This window comes from Cryptomeria japonica, chromosome 7 (assembly GCF_030272615.1).
Source record: "Cryptomeria japonica chromosome 7, Sugi_1.0, whole genome shotgun sequence".
Classification (NCBI taxonomy): domain Eukaryota; kingdom Viridiplantae; phylum Streptophyta; class Pinopsida; order Cupressales; family Cupressaceae; genus Cryptomeria; species Cryptomeria japonica.
This window is the reverse complement of record NC_081411.1, coordinates 123,025,410-123,046,137: the sequence shown is the minus strand read 5'-3', so window position 1 is coordinate 123,046,137 and position 20,728 is coordinate 123,025,410. Positions and strand designations below refer to the sequence as shown.

General features: G+C 34.5%; 1 protein-coding gene across 3 annotated transcripts in view; it reads right to left on the bottom strand.

Annotated features, from left to right (window-relative positions):
• LOC131056365 (uncharacterized) overlaps positions 1–18,397 on the bottom strand; it is a 71,197-nt gene extending 52,800 nt beyond the window's left edge. For all 3 annotated transcript variants that reach the window (XM_059209042.1, XM_059209043.1, XM_057990743.2), the window contains exons 1-6: positions 17,780–18,397; positions 14,752–14,853; positions 5,685–5,766; positions 5,544–5,563; positions 5,279–5,339; positions 4,049–4,158 (exon numbers count right to left, since the gene is read on the bottom strand). In XM_059209042.1, coding sequence (XP_059065025.1) covers positions 4,049–4,158; positions 5,279–5,339; positions 5,544–5,563; positions 5,685–5,766; positions 14,752–14,853; positions 17,780–18,229 — 825 coding nt within the window. In that variant the 5' untranslated portion in view covers positions 18,230–18,397. The remainder of the gene's footprint in view (positions 1–4,048; positions 4,159–5,278; positions 5,340–5,543; positions 5,564–5,684; positions 5,767–14,751; positions 14,854–17,779) is intronic.
• Positions 18,398–20,728: the final 2,331 nt, after the last annotated feature.

The following is a 20,728-nucleotide window of genomic DNA, read 5'->3' as shown; positions in this document are numbered from 1 at the left end:
TTTTGCCATCCTTTCTCAAGGCTAGGCAGAGTTGGAACCTTGTTTTAGCTTTCATCATTCAAACCTTGCTGCCTTAACCTTAGGTAGGAGTTTAACTAACTCTTTCCATGGGTTTCTTAACTGAAGGTAGAGTTTGTAAGTGATTGGACAAATTCCAATAGCTGACAAGTTCATATGGACATGAGGTGGACTTGAAAGATCATAGGACATTCTTTGATTTCCTCTTCAACTGCACATAGTAGTTAGCTTGACCTCTGCCATGAGTTAGCTCACTGAAGGTAAGAGTTTGATGATTGCTTGCCAAGTTTGTTTGTCCATGCGCGGACTTCAAGCATTCTTTGCCACCTTGCAAAATGCCTAGGCGGACTTGATGAGAGCCTGGACATCCAAGTTGATGTGCCATTTTCTAGACAAGGTGGACTTCAACCTTTGTATGCCATTCTTCCCTTGGGCGAAGTTTGAAGTGTCTTGGACATGCTTCCAAGTTGATCAAGCCATATTCCAAACTAGGCAGACTTGGATAGTGTTAAGACATTTCCTTGACATGCTTGGCTTGGGCAGACTTGGAAGATGTCCTGCCATTAGCCATGTTCAACTTCATGCCTTCCAACTTGGGCGAATTTCATCTGGACAGCCATGTGCCTACCTCCATTATCACCTTTATACTTGATCAGCCATGTTCATGCCAAGTTTTATCTGGAACAAAACCCTAATTAGGCTTACCACCTTGCTTTTTATACTTGGAGACCTAATTTTTCAATTTTGAAGACATGGGTAGTGATCAAATGACCTTAGGATCAAAACCCTAATTCCACAAAAATGTAGAAAAAACAAAACCCCGCTTTTTACACTTGGAAGCAAGAATTTTCAAATCTGAAGACATGGGCACTGACCAAATGACCTAAGGAACAAAACCCAAGGTCTACTTTCAAAAAAGCAAAAAAAAACAAAAAGCAAGCCAAAAAAGTTGCTTCCTAGATTGGGCCCAAAGTGCCAAAAATCAAACTTTCTATTTTTAGAAAAATAGCAAAAAAGCAGAAATTCCTAAAAAATAGAAAGTTGTCAAAAATGACCCAAAGCAAATTGCGATCATCGTCCTTTAGAACTTCTAAACACTTTGACACCGTTCACACATAATTCTAAGCATGAATTCTCTACTTGGCTCGGGATGACTTCTCAAAAATTCTAACTCCTCATTGTAAAAAGACTGGTGATTAGCAGTTGAGACGCCAAAGCAAAACCCTTAAAAGCAAAAATAGTGGGTCCCCATTTGCAATGGGGCAATGTTTGAAAAAGGTCACAACAGGCACCCACTGGCAATGCGGAGAGAGGCTTCATCCTAAAGAGAGATTTGTCTTGATTACATCTTAGCCACCTGGGATACTACACTTATTCAAATGCAAGGCTAAATAGCTAAAAGACTCAAAAACTAACCTAGAAAGCAAAAAGAAACTGGGGGTCCCCGTTTACAATGGGCCGATATGTGAAAACGTCACAATAGGACACTGTTGCTTAACTACATGAAGATTGATCGACATTCTTTCCCATAAATGGATATGGTCGCATACCTTCCTGTCAATTATTTATTTTCAAATGCAATCAAACAACCATCTTGCAATAAAACAGCTCTAGTTATTTCATTAGTTGGAGCATCATGTTTTGCCATGAAAGGTTTATTGAAGTCGGATGTAGTAAGAACAAACCTTCTTTGGGGCTTCAAATACCTGAGTTTCTTTAGCAGTACACACAAAGTCACCTTTATTGAGGTGCAATGCAATCGGAGATGTGGCATGACCATAAAAGGTACCCACAATGTAGATCCAATTTAGCGAACAATATAGATTCATGCATTTCATCCAATAGATCATTAGTAATATAGGAACTTAATCTTTGACAATAGACTTGGTTAAGTACTAATGGCAGAGAGTTCCAAATGAATCTTTTTTGCACAACATAACCACATTGAGGAGTAAGCACTATAAGTTCGTCAAAAGTTTCGGGCATGAAGCACTTTGATTTTGACTTTGGCAAATGATTCTAGCATAAAGCATTTCATCAGGGCTAGCAACAGGATCCAATATTGGGTGGCTAGAATTCCTGAATTAACTCAATGAAAAAAATTGTTAGTATCTTTTCAGGAATTGTTTGTAGATCAGGAGGATGAAATTTTAATTGAGGTTGAGATTTCATGGAAAACAAGGTTACCAAGAGTCGAGGGTAATTAGAGACTCTGGAGACTAGACTAGTACTGGTACGACTAATTTTCAAATATAGAAGACAAGGGTACTTTGAGATGCCAAGTTTTTTAATATTATGTAATAATTTCCAAAAAATATCATGACAGAAAACTTTGAAAATAAGAACAATGGTATAGTTTAACATTACCTTTAAAATTCAACAAATATTGAAATTAAAATTGCTTATACTACTAGTACCATAGCCTATCTAAATGGTTTAGTGAAAGTAAGGTAATATAGGTGTTGAGCAGACTCAATATTGTCAACTAAATAGTAAAGGAAACTACTCTTTAGACCATTACAACGACAATAAATCAGTCATACAACTGTTTATGTCCCTCTCAAAAAGTCCACTGTCAATAGATCCAATCACTATAACTTTGCATGGATTTTTGTCTTCTTGCAAAGTAGTTTCCTCATTAGTTATCTCCCTATGACTTTGCTTTGCTGCAAGCTTATTTTATTTATTTGCCTTCCTTTTTTGCCTTTTACTGCATTTTGCCCTAATTTTTTGGCAGAAGACATCAATATCTGGTCAGGAGACGGCAACCAAAAGCACCCTACATGTTGGAAGTTTCCATAAATGTCTCCAGTACGAGAGACATGTCTTCGTCTCCGAGACATGTCTCTTGGGGTAGGAGACGGGTCTCCTAGTAACCATGATGGAGAAAGATTGGCAACAACTCCTGCTACTCCTTTTCAAACATTTCCATTCTCTGAGAGCTTAAGACCTAAAATGGTGACCCTTGAAAATCCCTTAAGCTCATATCTCTCTCTCCGAGATCAGATAAAAAGCTACTTGAAGGTTACTCCCATAGTTGTTCTCAATAAAGTGATATCGACTTCAATTGAATGCATGCATGAAACAGCAAGTATATTAGTAGTCAACAAAAAAAAATTTGCAAAATATTAAAATATGTCATTGTCGAACACACTAGAATGGTACCTCCATTGCCAATCATGACCTAAAACTTCAATGCTGGATAAATGAAGCAATTGAGAAGCTTTCCCAACTAGTGGTTGATAAAATCTCCTGGTAGCTATCAGTACGACTGTCAATTTCATTTTGATATGTCTATTGGTGTTTGATCCAAAGATTTGATTTCTTGCCATTAATTATCTAACATAATAAATTAATGTCTTAGGTGTGTTATGAACATAGGTTATAAATATAACCAATTGTTAGTAAGTCAATTATGTTATAAATGTTAGTGGTTAGGTTCATACGGGAAGATTCTTGTAAGGTGGTTCAGTAGTTTAGGGAGTAAAACGGTATGCCTTTAAAAAAGGCCCTTGTAAACATTGTGAAGTGGATTCTATGAATATTATATTTAGTGTTATTCTGAAATTCATGGAGTAATTATTTAATCTCCTTGATCCCATGAATACTATATTTAGTTTTATTCTGAAATTCATGGCATAATTATTTAATCTCCTCGATCCCTTGGATACTATATTTAGCCTACACCATGTCATTCCCAAAAAAAGAGGTTAATGCAGCATTGCAGACAGAACCACAAAAACAAGTTCTCCAAAAATGGCTTTAACATCTACTGCATTTTCAGCTAGAGATAATATCAATAGACATGTTCAAATACTTTGGAATCAAATTTGAAGTCATGCAAACTTAAGGACCTATTTCAACGAGCTTAAAAACACAGATCTTTAAAATAGAATAACAGGAAGAAAACAAAATCTAGCTTTCTGGAACTTATTGGCATAATCTCTAGTCAAAATGAACCATAAAATATCATAAAAATATTTTCCAACTTGTTTATTAGCGAATTTACTATCTCCATACATATTCTTACCCCAATTAGCTTTGAAGGTGTCTTCACGGAACTGAGTTGTCCAGGCCTTACAGAACTTGAAGCACCACGTAACTCAGAAAGGAATGCTGCTTTGCTTTCCTTTGTAGCAGCTATTAAAACAGTAGCTCATATTATAAGAGTTCTAATCGAAATACTTAACCACAGCAGTACAGAAGACATGCTCAGAAATACATCAATAAGTAAAGTCTAAGATAATATTCCTATCTAAGAGAAAACTTAAGCAACAAACATTCAATTGGCATTAGGAGTTAACAAGATATCATACAAAAAGGACAAACAAAAACAGTGAATCAACCAATCATAATTATATAGATGTATACAGTTTATGCATAATCTAAGTCACTGTATTCAAGTGCAGAATATCATTAAAAATGCTCAGTTTTCCCGTCCATGCCATGGCAGAAATTCATTTGAGAATCGCCTACCTAATATGTTGCATATAAATACATAAAACCTATCACAAATTTATAATTTACATTACCATGCAAACAATTGATTAAAATAGTAAGTCACTGCTTAGGTTTCACTAACTCAATTAATGCTAACTTGAGACTACTTTTGGCTAAGCAATTACACACAAAAGTCATCCGCTAAGCTTTATTTTGAAACTACTGCTTAGTTTAGAATTTTGCTTCATTTGGGAACTTCAAAGATTGAACTTAAACAAAATATTCCTAATTTAATCTCACTGCCGTTATACATTTTCCTATTCGGCATGGTATTAACATGATGAAAGGACACATTTTCTGTAGTATATTCTGACTACCACATGAACCAAAACAAACTCATGACTTCTGTTCATCATCTAAAAGAGCAAAACAAAGCTGAGTCTACAAAGGATAAAACTTGTGTTTCCAACCCTATATGTTAAAAATATTGTAATCTTGAAATCCCAAAATTACTGCCTTTAGGTGCATCAATAATCCTCTAGAATACAAGTTTAACTAAATGCAATTTTACAACATATCAATAAAGATTCATAGCAACATACTAATTGACAAAAGTTTCCTTTGTCTCTTTCTCGTTATATAAAACAACAGTTTGATGTTTATGAAACATAGCATTAATTAATTTAACATCAATGAGAATTTAAAAGCAAGAAACAATCAACAGCACCATGTAATGAAGTAATGACGAGGAAAGTGCTGCAAGATAAGAGATCAATCAGTGGTAATTTGACAATTTTATGTAAAAATGACAAAATCATACCTTTTGCCTCCTTGGATTTTGACACATCAAATGCATTCTGGACACTCTGTGCCTTGCTAACCTGATATCAAAACCAAAAAAGATTCTCAATCTTTGATTACAGAATCATCAAAAATGACCATGATGATTTGAAGAAACACATTAAGTTCTGGAAAGCAAACCTACAAAATACTAAATATATTAATAAAAATAAAAAAGTGAAGGAGCCTGTTGAAATTACTTGTGTGGTACATATATATGCCTAAATAACGATCCAATCACTCACCGCATTAAATAACTTTACCACTGAGATTTCAAAAGCAGCAACAGTTGCATTGGAAAAAACAAAAAAAGATTTATCAGTATGACGGAAAATCCAGATCAGGAAGACCGTGCTCTATTAAGCTCTCTAGAAATGCAAAAGTACCTCCTTTTGTTGCCAATCTAATAAGGGATTTTTCCTTTCCATCCAAAAAGTTTTCTGGTTTCACATGCCCCTTCTCTCTGATCTGAAACAATCCAACAAAACTAGATTTGTCCTTAAAAACTTCTAAGGTAGTCATAGAAACACATCTTCTGCAAGTAAATGAGGAATTGCATGGCCTTACAAATTAAAATAAAAAGCACATTATAGGACAAAGTGATGGAAAAGAAGATTCTGCCATTAATCTTGTTAAAAATAAACATTAGAAAAAGAGAAACATGCTAGAGCTTTCTCAAAATCAATAACACACTCATAAGTACCTTTATTGTAAAGAATAATGTGTTCAGCTATTACTAATTTTCATGACAAAAAAGACAAAACTAGCAATAATAATCAATAATAACCATTTATTGTTGATAAGTAACAATTTCAACCATCTCCACTCAGATATCTCCTTTTGGTTATAGGAGACAAACAACCTGAGTTGACATTTGTCTTCACACTTATAAAGACAAGACATTAGATTTAATCAATCTTCCACAGGGACACGTTACCCCCTGTTGGTGTACATTTTATCATTCACCGAACATTAGAATAAAATGTCAAGGACACTCTACCCTCTCTTGATCAAAATCACTACGTATGCCAAGATTGCACGAGAAAGACCATACGGTGACTCCAAGGTTTATATATATGCGAACAAGCGACTTTACGTTGGGTAGCTTCCTTGGTCATGTATTGCTGAAATACAAGGGGTTCTTACGCTCAAAAACATCATTCACAAGCTAGGACTTAAATAAATTTGACAATAATTGCTCTCTTTTTCTTCTTTTTTTTTTCAGATTTAGACTTCCTCAAAAAGGATAAGGGTTTAGAGGTTCTATTCTACTCATAGGAAACTTGAGAGACGATGTTGACTAAGGCAAAGGGAAACCTCACTTTGGTTCGCCAAATCAACTAGACAAAGCAGAGTGCAATCTTCAAAGGGAATGTGTTTGTAGTTTTCACGCCTGAAGTAAATACCATTGATATAGACTCAGACAGAAGTTAAGCATCCACATAAAATAGCTCAGGCTAACTTTGCACAATGAATGAAAATCATCCACCCATCAAAAGTATGAGCAAATAGCCTCACCTTGAATCAACACTTACCAAATCTTGCATTCCATTTAACAACTTAAAGCAAATTCTAATCTATTGTGTTGAAGAAATTATAAACCATGCCAATCATTCAAATAAAAGAGATTACAAGACCTAGAAGCACACAAGCAGTGTATTATCCAAAATGACCTCGTGCAACAATTTATCAAAAACCTCACTCTTCAAATGAGAGGAGTAAACCTTATATAGGCACACAAAAGTTTTAAATGACCGAGATCAAACAGTGATCAAGGGCCCAGATTGAAAGATCAAAACCCTAATTAGGGTTTGTTACAGCTAACTACCCTTCGACCAATGAGAAAATTACATTTGAGGACACTTGCCCTTCTTGCTAAATATAAACCAAAAATAAAAATAGAAGGTTGTTGCATTGTGAAGTGTGCCTTCTAGAAGCTTTCGTGGATAAGTCAGGTTCATTGAACTTGGACATGCTGACTTGGAACAATCTAATTGGTTGGAAGATGACGAGGCACCACCTCAGCGTGTTGGATCTCCTCCCTAAATTCTCCAATTTGTATCCGTTATCAATGAAGCCTACACCCCTGCTAAAGCTATGAACTTCAGCTGCCTATTGAAACATGGGAACACTTCAAAGTTGTGGGTAACCTAAAACTAAAGTGGACCTCCAGAGTAAGCTGGTTCTTTTCAAAATCTTCACCTAAACTAACAATTTTTTCAGAGAAAAGAGTGAGGAGGACACATGAAACTAAAATCTAACCCTAAGGTGATGCACCAAAATGATATGTTGAAAATACTTAAAAGCAAGAAAGAGTGACACACAATGTGACAGTAATAAAACTCTCTTTCACAACCCAGAAAAAGATAACCTTTGCATCAGTAATTTATAAGGAGGCTAGATAACCACAGTCCTAAGAGGAAAGAAAAACTTTCACAATCCAAAAACTGATAACTATTAACAAACAGCTTATAACTTGCAAATGATTATTCTCCTGCATAAAGGCACCAATATGAAAAGATACAGATCCAAGGACAAGAAAACTCACAAGAATTTGCACTAAACAATAAGGACCCACAATAACAGAAGAAACTAGGAAGGAGTGAACAAACTATTACTGCAAAAAGTATCACCAATCTATGCTATTCCTGAAAATGTGTTACAAAAACATCCCCTTTTGCAGAAAGAACTCTGAAATTACAGTCTGCCAAAAGATGAATAATCAAGAAGACCTACAAAAAAGAAGAAAGAAGTATATATGCTTTCCAAAAAGCAGATAATGAATACAATAATCCACCTCCTCTTGGGCGAGCAAAACCAAAAAACCCACTTTTCAGGCCCTAAAACAGGGCCGAAAGGAAACACACTTGAGCAAAAGTCAAGCTAGCCCATGCCTTGCCATAAAAGCTCCTAAATGCACCATAAATGGCCCCAAAATATCTCCCGACAGGCCTGCAAGCCTTCATAAATGCAAAAAATATCTTTTTGACCCCCAAATAAATGAAAATAAATATCTCATAAAGTGATTTAAAAATTCATTACTTAATCAGACATTTGTTTAATTTCATTTTTACATTTAAAGTCAAAATTTAATAACATAAAAATAATAAAGTTATTTATTGAAGTGATAACTAACTTAATTCACTTTAACAAGTAATTTTATCATTTTATCGTTATTAAAATTTTATAAATGTAAAAAGAAAATATTTTTAATAAAGTGACTTATCAAATCACTTTAATAAACATTTTCCTACTCCATTTATAAAATCTTTTTGACTTTAATTGTAAATATGACATAAAACGAATGTATTAAGTAATAAATTTTTAATTCTTTTAATAAATATTTATTTCATTCAAATATATAAAACCTATGCTTAATCTCCATAAAAAAAATATTTATTAAGTGATTTATTAATATCACTTAATAATTATTTACATTGAATATCAAATATTAAGTGATATTAATAAATCACTTAATAAAGATAGACAAGGGGATGAAAATCATTTCATCGACCCCCTTAGGCATTTTTGCGTGGCATGGAGTTTGAGGAGAAAAGAAAATAAAACAAGGCAAAATAAAATGCCTTAGTGATTCGACACATATTTAGGGAAAAAAGGAAACCCTAAAAGCCTATTTTCATCTTTGTCTTTGGCATTCGATAAATTTTTCTTCTTCTGCTGGAAATCGAAGTGTCCGCCATGAGGGTTTGGAGGAGCCGCCATGATTTGCAGGGCTTTCTGAAGAGATGACGGGCATTTGGAACACTTATGTTGCACATTCGACAAGGCTGATTGCAGGAGATTCTTTTGACCAGGGATAGCCAATGAATCCCACACGGACAAAGTAATGTTAGCCTTTTTCATATGATCAATGATATTAAAGGCAGGTACACTTACTTTGTTCTAAATTTTTTGAACAGCAACACCTTTTTCTTTTACAGGCGCCAGCTGCGCTGAATCTTTTAGCTGTTTTGTACTTTCAGCAAATTGATTTGCTGCTAAAAATGGGATTTTTTGTCCATTAGATGAGCTAGCAACCCCTTGGTGGGCATTTGGAATGTGCTTCTGGTGAGAAACACCACTATCTGTTTGCTGTCCATCATCTACAGCTCTCCTTTTTGACCTCGTGTACATTGCAACAGCATTATGTAATTGATTTGGTGCTTGTGGGTTGTTAATTCCACAAAATTCTTCCCTCTGAAAGTTAAGAAGGGACACTTCTCCTTGCATATCCAAGTGTAGGGATGTATTTTGTTCTGTTGTATCATCCACTGAATTTCGTTGAACAGCAGATGCACTTTGTACCATAAGAGCTTGGTTAATAAGACCATTAGAACAGGTGGCCTGGTCATGAGGTAGATTGCATGGAAAACACCATTCAAGTTCATGCAACAAATTGTTCTGCATAGGAACCAACTCTTTCGAGGTACTCGCAGCATTCAAATTATAAGGTTGAAATGGCCTTTGATTCATGAATGGTCTTTGGCCTTGAGGATTTTGCTGGTATTGAGGTCTGTTTGGCTGGAAAGGGGCCTGATAAGTGGCTGTATTTGGCCTATAATTTTGGTTTTGCTGCATTTTCAGATTCACGATCTCACTACCAAATGTCATGGTGGACACTTTCGTTTCCAGCAGAAGAAGAAAAATTTATCGAATGCCAAAGACAAAGATGAAAATAGGCTTTTAGGGTTTCCTTTTTCCCTAAATATGTGTTGAATCACTAAGGCATTTTATTTTGCCTTATTGTATTTTCTTTTCTCCTCAAACTCCATGGCACGCAAAAATGCCTAAGGGGGTCGATGAAATGATTTTCATCCCCTTGTCTATCTTTATTAAGTGATTTATTACTATCACTTAATATTTGATATTCAATGTAAATATTTATTAAGTGATATTAATAAATCACTTAATAAATATTTTTTTTATGGAGAATAATCATTTGTAGGTTATAAGTTGTTTGTTAATAGTTATCAGTTTTTGGATTGTGAAAGTTTTTCTTTCCTCTTAGGACTGTGGTTATCTAGACTCCTTATAAATTACTGATGCAAAGGTTATCTTTTTCGGTTGTGAAAGAGAGTTTTATTACTGTCATATTGTGTGTCACTCTTTCTTACTTTTAAGTATTTTCAACATATCATTTTGGTGCATCACCTTAGGGTTAGATTTTAGTTTCATGTGTCCTCCTCCTCACTCTTTTCTCTGAAAAAATTGTTAGTTTAGGTGAAGATTTTGAAAAGACCCAGCTTACTCTGGAGATCCACTTCAGTTTTAGGTTACCCATAACTTTGAAGTGTTCCCATGTTTCAATAGGCAGCTGAAGTTCACAGCTTTAGCAGGGGTGCAGGCTTCGTTGATAACAGTATCAAGAAATTGTCTCAATATGGATATCTGTTTGGAATACTCTTCTTGTCACCATTTGATTCTGATTGGGAGCTTGTCTTTAACTCTTCAGGAGATGAAATCCTTCAAGAAGTTGCCTTGATTGCTTCAATAGGTTTGGGATTGTAGATGAAATTCCCCAAGAAATTTGAAACTCTTTTCATCAAGTCTGAGGACATTTCTTTCTTGATGCCTTGAGATTCTTTCAAGTGGCTTGAATTTGGAGAAGAATTCCTCTATGCCTTTCGCCATAATGGAGGAGTTTGGAATTTTTCTATGAAATAGTTTTTCCCATACTTAGCCAAATTTTGGCCATCTCTATGCTCGGATGAACCTTGCTTGTGGACCTGTCTTCAATTTTGAATTTGGCTTGAAACTTCATTGGTGTTTTCTGCGATGATCCCGCCTTTAGCTGTCATTTATGATCTGCAAAACCAAAAGAAAATTAAGTTAAGATTCTAACTTTGAGTGCAAATTTTGATGGCAGAGTGTGCTCTGATTTTGGTGTTTTAACTCCAATTTCCCAACACTTTTAGCTTTTGGACAGATTTTCAACACTTAGATTTTTGGAAAAATTAGTGAAACTCTAAGAAACTCAATCCGATTTAAAGATTTTGGGACTGAATTTGTTCTGAGAATGAATAACTTAATCCCAAAATTCGTGAAATGAATGTCAAAATCAGATTTGGATATTGGAAAATGACTGAAAAATAAAACAAATCCGCTTTCCATGAGAGCTTCATCAAGACTTGAAAATCAGATTGAAAATTTGGATAAGGAATAGATAGAGAGAATGCTGCTTGGTCTGGAAATCTTCACTCTGTCTCAGAAAATTTCGAATCTGCTCTTGAAATGTCTTTGAAATGCTCTTGAAAACCTTCGAAATCCTCTTAAAATCTGTACAAAAACTCTCAAAACTTGTTGAAAACTCTTGAAACCTGCCAAGAAAAACTCTTAAAATTCTCCTCAAATTCGAACTTTCATCATGAATGAAATGAATGAATGAATGACCATTTGTATAAACCTTCAAGTAATTCAAATTTTTCCAATTGGAAACACAGCTGGTCATTCCAATCTTGAACTAGTTTTGTTTCCAAATTTATTTCAGTCCTTGAATGCAATAAGAAAGTTGCCATTTATATTTTCAGTTGAGTTTAATCTCCTTGAGAAAGTTTTGATTTCGAATTTTAGTTCAATAAGAAAGTTTCTATTTTGATTTCAAGTTCATGGATCGAACTTAATCTTCAATCTTTCAATTTTAAAAACTTTCTAAAATCAATCCTTAGTTCGAACTTGAATAAAATATCTTGTTGACAGCCATGAGAATATTCTTTCACTCCCAATTTAGCAAGTTTTTTAAGTTCATGAAGGCGGACTTGAGGAGGTTCTTGCCTTTGTATCTAGGTGGACTTCATGAGTGTTGTTTCCATTTGCAAGTTGTAGGGCGGACTTGGTTGATTCTCCTCCCAATGAGAGCGGACTTCATAGGCTTCATGCCCCTTAGGTAAGTCAGACTTCATGTGACTTGCTTCCGTAACTTGTTGTTTCCTCAACCCTTGGGTGGACTTCCTTGACCACGTGAGCATCAAGACCATCCTTTCTGGGCGGACTCGGAGAGGGTTGTTCTCCATGAAAACCAGATTTGAAACCTTCATATCTCATTCAATTTTACTCGGATCATCTTGAAATTTTGAAACCATACATCATTTTACCCTTGAATTCCTCTGGTCTCCACAAATTTAGGAAGTTGGCTTTTTTGGACAAAATTTGAAATTTGGGTGAAATTCTTGATCATTTTCAATATAACTCAGTCACAAGTGCAAACCCTAGATCCCCTTTCCAAAAATAGAAAAAGCAAGATTCCCTAACAAATAGGAAAAACTTTCTAAAAATAGCCATTTCGGGGATCGTGCTTAAAGTGCCAAAAACAAAACTTCCTAAAAAATAGGAAAAAAGCGAAAAAGCAACACTTTCCAAAAATAGAAAGTTTGTCCAAATTGACCCAAATTAATTGCAATCTTCGTCCTTCGGACCTTCTAAGCACATTGACAATGTCTAGACTCTAATCTGACCATGGTTTGCACAAACTGACTTATGACTCTCCAAAACTCGAACCTTTCAAAATTGACAAAATTGGTGCCAGGAAGGTTGCGAGGCTCTAACAAAAACCCTAAAAAGGGGTCCCCATTTGCAATGGGGTGATGTGTGAAAAAGGTCACAACACCCCCCTACCCAAAACCCTGTGTTTCCGGAACGGGGACGTCTTTGGGACATAGTGGAGACATCCCCTGCCATCCCACCACCGCATCCTTGTGCTGTTTTGTTTTATCTATGCAGTTTTGGTGTCTAGCACCCACTATCCATGTTGGCACACAATTGTTGCCCTTGCATAGACCCTGTTGGTTGCCGTATGCTTGTTCAAGTGCATTGCATCCTGCACACAAGTTTTCCTTGTGTCAAACTTGGTGCCAACCTTGCTCTGAACTCTTGTGCATTCACACACAACTCCACAACTCTTCTGCCTTGGAAAAATCAGTTAATGCCAAAATGTTAGAGCAGTTGGTCATTTGTCAAAAACAAATTCCGTCAAACAGCATAAATTAGATTTTTTTATGGCCTGTACACTCTAGAAGGGCAAAAGAATGCCAAATTCAAATTTCTTAAGGAATGACTCAGTCTATTTTCTGCTGGCACCCATGCTAATCAGATTTCCTCAGTGCACATTTCTGCCAATGACTTGCATTATTTCTCCATGTCAGCATAAATCAGATTTGATGTTGGCCCTATTTATTGAGAATCAAGATGTCTACTCATTTAAAGGGGTTTGAGTTTCCAGGTTCAATTTTGGCTGGAACTCAGAAAGCATTAAATTCAGAGCCAGTTGGGAGGAGTTCAAGATGGTGGATCAATAAACTAATCTAAGGGTTTTGGTTAGAGCTTATATTGAAGTGATTGTAATGCAGATAGCCTTTGTGCATATTTCTCAAGGATTGGGTACTTCATAACTTCACTGTAATTCTTTCATTTCTACACTTACATTGTTTTTTCTTGTTTGATCTCCATTTTCCTCCTTTTGGCTTCCATTGTGTGCTCTGTGCATCCATTCACCAGTTGTTCATTTGACCTGAATTAAGCTGCTGCAGCACTCCACTCACACAAAAAGGGAGCACAATGAAACATTGATCTATATCTTCAAAATCGTTAATACATTTCCATTTTCAGATAGGTGCAAAATCAACTCCTGACTAACTCACTTATTCTCTTTATTTATATAAATAAAAGGCAAAAGCAAATCATTTGTTCCTCTGCAGTGGTATGAAGTGCTTGTGCTGCTAGTTTCTTCTGAAGCTCAGGTTATGCAAAAGTACTTTTCACGTCATTTCTTCTAGAGCTTAGACCATACAAAAAAATTTAATATCAGGAAACACAGCCTACTTTATAAAGCTTTGGTCTTGAGTCCTGTTATATTGGATGCATACCCAAGTATAGCAACAAAAACATTACAACTTATGGTCTAAATTGATCCTTGGTTGTAACAAGCGGATGTTATATTGGCTGATGCTTCAAACTTCCCCTTGGTTAATTCTATTGGAAATGGTGTTTGTTTTCAATCTGCCTGGTAAGGTTACTCACACTGATATTTGTTTGCAAAATAAATTTAAATAAGTGATGTGGATTACGAATCATTAGCCAGGAGCTTGCCATTCACAGCTCACCCTCTGGCAGTACAAAATTCCTCTTCTACATACTAAATATTTGTTATGAAATGAGAGATTCATTTAGAATAAAATAAAAAAAGGCACAAAATTCAGCAATTTTCAGAGATGAGCCAGCACTCTTTTGCTACTGTAGCTGGAAATGGCCTGTATAAAATCTTCAAAATAGCTCTTCAAAAAGAATCATAGAATGTGAACACATGGATTGTCATTAACGTCATCTTCCAAACATAAAAGGAAAGTGGTTTAAACACCAGTGCTAGGTTCATTAAATTTACCTTAGCAAAATACAACAACTGCTCTATCATATGGAAATTGTTTCTCCAAAATTTGCAAACATGAAAACTAGAAAACTTACCAGGCGCTTCTCTTTCTTGGCATCACTCTTGGCCTTCAATTCATTAGCTTCTTCATCAAGCTTCTTTGCAATAAGTTCCTTATGTGCAGACAAAACAGGCCCCTGCAAAACATCGAATGAAAACTTGTAAAGAAGCCTCATAATAAACCCCTACATGGATTTGAAATGAGCAAGTTCTCTTTCAATAGACAATTAATATGCATTCAACAATCCACAAGTCATCAAAGAATGTGCTAAAGATTAATTTAAATGATATTTTGAGTCTTGACACAATAATGACCTAAGTGGCTTAAATTATGCCAATAAATGCTGTTATATGCCTCACGATTGCTTAAAAAGTGGATTATTACAAAAGTTGTAAGAAAGCTATAGAGTAGTTGTGCAACTACTATCTTATTTTTCATTTAAAGGGAAACAAAATGTGGTAAATTGCTAACATATAAAAATGATAAAATCTCAGCTATATCTGTCAGCTTGGAAGATAGGCAAATAAAATAGGTTGGTAGAGATCTGTCTGTCAAGCCTGCCAGTCCTTTTCTGCAAATTGTAGAGGCTGAAATCCTTTAACAAGATAATCAGGAATAAATGGTCATGGATGAAAGCACAGTTATGTGGCTCACAATTCAGAAAAATGGGTTTAACGAGTTTTAAAAAAAATTAAATACCCATCAAAGAAGCATGAAGTGCTTGAGCATAAACCATAGTTTTGTGCTGTCATTTGCTATAAGCCTTGAAGGTCGGGCCCCTTGATAGCCAGTTGTTAGCATACCCCAGGATGCTCAGGGTTAGAGTGTATTATCTCCATGTGACACAAGGTTTTGGGACTCCTTAGGATCATTGATACCAATTGAGATTAGAGGTTTGCCAGTAGGGCAGTTTTTTCTCCAGGTCCACTATGCTTGGACCCATGATTTGCAAAAGAAATAAAGAGTTGAAAACACAGCTGATGGTGATAAAGATAAAAATCATTAAAATACCCATAATTTGCAAAAAGAAATACAGAGTTTTAAAACACAGCTGATAGTGATATAAAGATAATTGATTAGTATGGTTGAATTAGTTAAGCTTTATTTTCCAAACAAAACCCTAAACCAGGTTTGAATTATTCAGGTTTTAATTTCAATTTTGAGGGCTTTTCACTTATTAACATTCGATTTTTGTATTTAAATAATATTTAAGTGAAAATGTCATTTTGGGAGTGTATACCCTGTGAGTACACCCAGGTATACCCTGTGAGTACACCCAGGTACGACCACAGCATGCCCTGGGTACCCCCAGGTACATCTCAGACATACCTGGAATGCCCAAGGTCCATCAGGGCCCAGACGTGGGCAGAGATTTATTCAGGCCAGGTACAGGTGCCAGTCCTTAAACATCTGCTATCACCAGATTATTGTTTACTTGACCTGTGGCGTACCCATCGTTGGCCAAGATATGTCTATCAACCCAAAGAGAGTCATATGCATGCACATTTCAAATTCACTGCATCAGGTCCCTTAATAACCAATTGTGGTGAAACCTTGGTATGCTCAAGGTTAGGATGTTTGGGATAATTGTTTACTGGACCCATGGCCAACATTAGGTGAGGTAATAACCCCTCTCCCTCCGTCTTGCTACATCTTTTCACATTGCTCATAGAGATAATAGCTAAAGGAATAAACTGAGATGGCATTCCATATATACCAGAACCAGGTCTTTTCAAGGCACAACTTTGAACATTTCTAGTATCAGGCACAACATACATATGATTGCCATGGCTATTATCATGGCAAATATCCTCCAAGTAAGATGATGACTTGTTTTCTTCTAGCAGAGTAATTGCAATGTCCATCAACATTCTGTGTAACATAGGATACATGACCCTTAAAATGATTGAGTTACATTAAATAATTTTCATTCTACAAACAATTATGTTTTGAATGTCATGATTTGTTTTCTGCTAGCAGAATAATTGTGATTCTCATCAACATTCTGTGTAACATAGGATACATAACCCTTAAAATGATAAAGTTACCTTATATTATTTTTATTCAACAAATAATTATCTTTTGACAGTCATAATTGTCTTACAGAACTTTGATCCACTACTCTTATGGTACTAAATTCACTGAAAATTATACAGTTATAAATCAAAACCTTACGTTAAATCAGAACATCAGTTATATATAACCACTGGGGATTAAACCCATGTGTTTTAGTTTGATAAAAGATGGACACAATATTAAGTTCAAATACGACTCTTGTGCTTGCTTCTTTACTAGTATGTGACAGTTCTATTAATATGTGGTAGTTCCTGAAGCACGCAAGAACAAGGAGTTAACATTTCTAAAGCTAATACTTCAACTTATACTATTTATCTTCATCTTTCAAATATCCAAAAAGCACGGGGCAGAGCATAGTTTAAACTTTAGCCATTACTAGTAGGACCTCCTATTTGCATGCACTCTGGATTTTTTAATCAGATTATCAGGCAAACATTAGAATAATTCAGAATTCCAGTAGCTATTATTTCAGAATTTGTAAAAATGTTTGGTTCCCTAAAATTTTCCCTAATCTATGTTTGTTCACATGTTCCAAGAGCTTCTTAAAAAAAAAAAAAAAAATCAGCTCAGGCGAAATATAAATGTTAAGAGATTCAAAAAATTAATAAATAAACCTAAAATTCTCTGAGAACTTTGATATCGTATAAAGAGTTCCTGGAAAAACTAAGGAAAAAATTGGGACCACATTTCATGAAGCATTATAATGAGGACTGGTCACAAAGTGTCCCAAAACGTTTGTAAACTGCATAGAAGAGTGAAGTGTTTGTGCAGAAGGCTTCAATTTTATACGTAGTGTATCCATAAATCTCAATTCTCAAATCTAATTAGTTATTTCCAGATGTTTATTTCCAAAAATGTAAACTGTAGAGACTGTCAATACGCAACCATGATAGTTCCTGTAAATAATTTAATAAGAGAAGAATAAAATATTCACTAATCTTTTTATTAAAAAGAAGATGGGACAAATTTAACAAAATTCGAGTTACCAGTGTATCGTCTGCGACTTTCTTCTCCATAATTTTGGCAAACGCCGCACGAAAAGCATTCGAACCCTCAGCAAAGCGAATTCCCTTCTTCTCCCCGTATCTATCGCTCCCGTCCTCATCTTCGTCCTCTTCACTGCTTCCTGCATAATCTTCCTCTTCCTCTTCATTTTCTTCTGAAATAGCTATAGAGACTCCATTTGAGCTTCTAAAACCCAGGTCTTTCTCCTCTCCTCTTTCATCCTCTTCTCCAAACAAATTATTATTCGTCCCAGAGATTTCGTTGATATTTTCTTGTTCAGACAATTCTTCCGGGTCTTGTTTAGGGTTTAATGTTTTGCTTAGTTCTGCAGTTGTTTTCTTCGTTTTCTTCGTTTTCTTTGTTTTCTTTTTGTGTTTATGCTCTGCATTGCGCTTGCGTGAATTCGATATCGCCATCGCTTGTTCAGTCATGACTGCTTTGACGACAAAAACCCTTACTAAACCCTTAACGGAGAAACTGATATAACCCTTTTAACTTCGGCTGTTTTCTTTTTGTGTTTATGCTCTCGTATGACCGGGCGAGTTCGACCCTGTGATCTAGGGCCTATATTTTTCATTACACCTATTAACTTAGGTTGTGATTACATGGAGTGGACTAGCACGTGTACCTAAAAGACGTTCGAGGGATAGCCGAGAGGAGATTAAAGATAAAGATTATTTTAAGACACTAAAGAACTTCTAAATATAATATTAATATTTAAATTTATTATTAGATATTTTAAAGTCATGTGTTTATAGTAATAAAACATTATTATCTTAAATTAACTTAATATTTAAATTAAGTAATAGAATAAATTTATAATAATTAAATATAACAATTGAATATTATATTTAAATATTATTATCTTAGCATATTATAATATTATTATATTATCGTTTTATTAAATTTTAATGATATTATCATATTATGATAATAATATTAAATAATAATTGATATTATATATATATATATATATATATATATAATTTTTGATATATTAATACATTTATTTTTTTACTAATAATATAATATTAATTCTATAAAATATGTACATTAATATTCAAATAGCTTCTCAATATTCAAATATTTACAAACTCTTCACCCATTTAGAAAAGATAAGAAAATAAAATTAAAAAAAATAATAATAATTTACTTGCACTAATTTTAACCAAGGGTAACAATTCAAATTTATTATTTCTATATTATAATATTAAATATTTACATTAATATTCAAATATTCACAAACTCCTTACTCATTTGGAGAAGACAAAAAAAAAAATTAAATAAAAACTAATTTAATTTTTCCCGAATTAGAAAGTTTTTTTTTACAAGAAAAATGTGAACGACGAAGTAAATATCTTCCGGCAAAATTTTCAAGGCACTTTTTGGCCTTTTCAAATGTGAGACAATTTTTGGGGCGTGAGACAACTTTTCATGGAAAAGTATTATGATAGTTCACTTGTAACAAAAGCCTATCGGCTAACTAGCTAAATATTTTTAGTCCCCATTGTTGGTAAAATTAGGACCCTTTTTTAAGTAAGAGGTTTATTTTTATTTTTTAAATATTTTTAAGAAATTTTAAGTCCCTTTGAAATTTTTGTTTTTTGTTTTTTTAACGAAAAATTAGTTTTGTTTTTTGTTTTTAATATGTGTTTCATATCTATTAATTAAAAATTATAGTGGATTTCAATTATGGAGGAAAAACAAATTAAATATAAATTTGAAATATGTAATTATATATTGGAGTAAATTTTAACATTATGAAAAGATTAAAGAAAGCAACAAGTGTATAATACACTCAAAAAGATGGAGTGACCCCCCCCACCCCCAACAAAAAGTGAATGCTCATTGAATTGTAAATTGGCTAGTTAATAGAGTGTTGGTAAACAGATTTGTTGCTTTAAGAAACTTTCTTGAAAAACTCTGTTTTGCCCTGTAATTAGCAACAAAGCGTTCACGACAATTGAAGAATCACAAAAAACAAAAGAATGGTAATTCTTCTCTGCGTTTGAGAGGGGCAGCTCCCTCGTATAATGGGGGTATTTGGATTTTTCAAAAATTTAAAGAACGAACAATAAAGAAAGATTGAACGCCATACAAGGTATGAATCTAGTTTAAAATAAATTCCATATAATCAAGTTTGAGATACCACAACTTGAAATAATCTTCTTCACATTCAATGTTAAAGGGAAAGCATTAGGTAATCATCAATTAAACATAAGAACATTGATAATAACCCATGAGAATAAGTTGAACACACATCCAAATTGATCTCTATTGCTTAATTTCTCGAATAATACTATTCAAGTCTCTCATACAAAGCTTGTGAAAAAGTGGAATCCCCTTACATTGAATGATAATGAGGTATATATAGGTGAAGTGGTAACCACCCGAGGTAACTACCCTAACCACCTTTATAACTACTTTATAACTTCCTCAACTACTTGAAATAACTTCCTCAACTTTGGGAGAAATAACTACTTAGAATAACTACCCAAAATGAGAACTTAGGATAACTACCTCATATGAAAAGAGCCAAGATTATCCTTTATTACAATACAGAAATAGAGATGAGAGAAAGGAAACTCGATCATGAGAGTTATTTACAAAGAAAGACAAAAACATGATGCGAGTAACACAACAAAAATGAAGACTATACAAAATGCAACTTTGCACTTATTCTAAGCTAACTCCTTGCATTGCTGATGAGGCTGTTGCTTCTGTAGGCACATTAGGTTGTCCAGGTCCTTTGTCTCTGAAGATTCTGAAAAGTTGAATGGCCGAAGTGACAGATTTTCCTTTGGGAATTAGGATGTTAGCTATCCTCATTTTCCATGTCTTCAAGTTTCTATGAATCCCACTTAGTTCTGTCACTCTGCTGAGTGTCTGAGGCATAGAAGTTCTCAAGGAATAGTAAATATCAATCAACC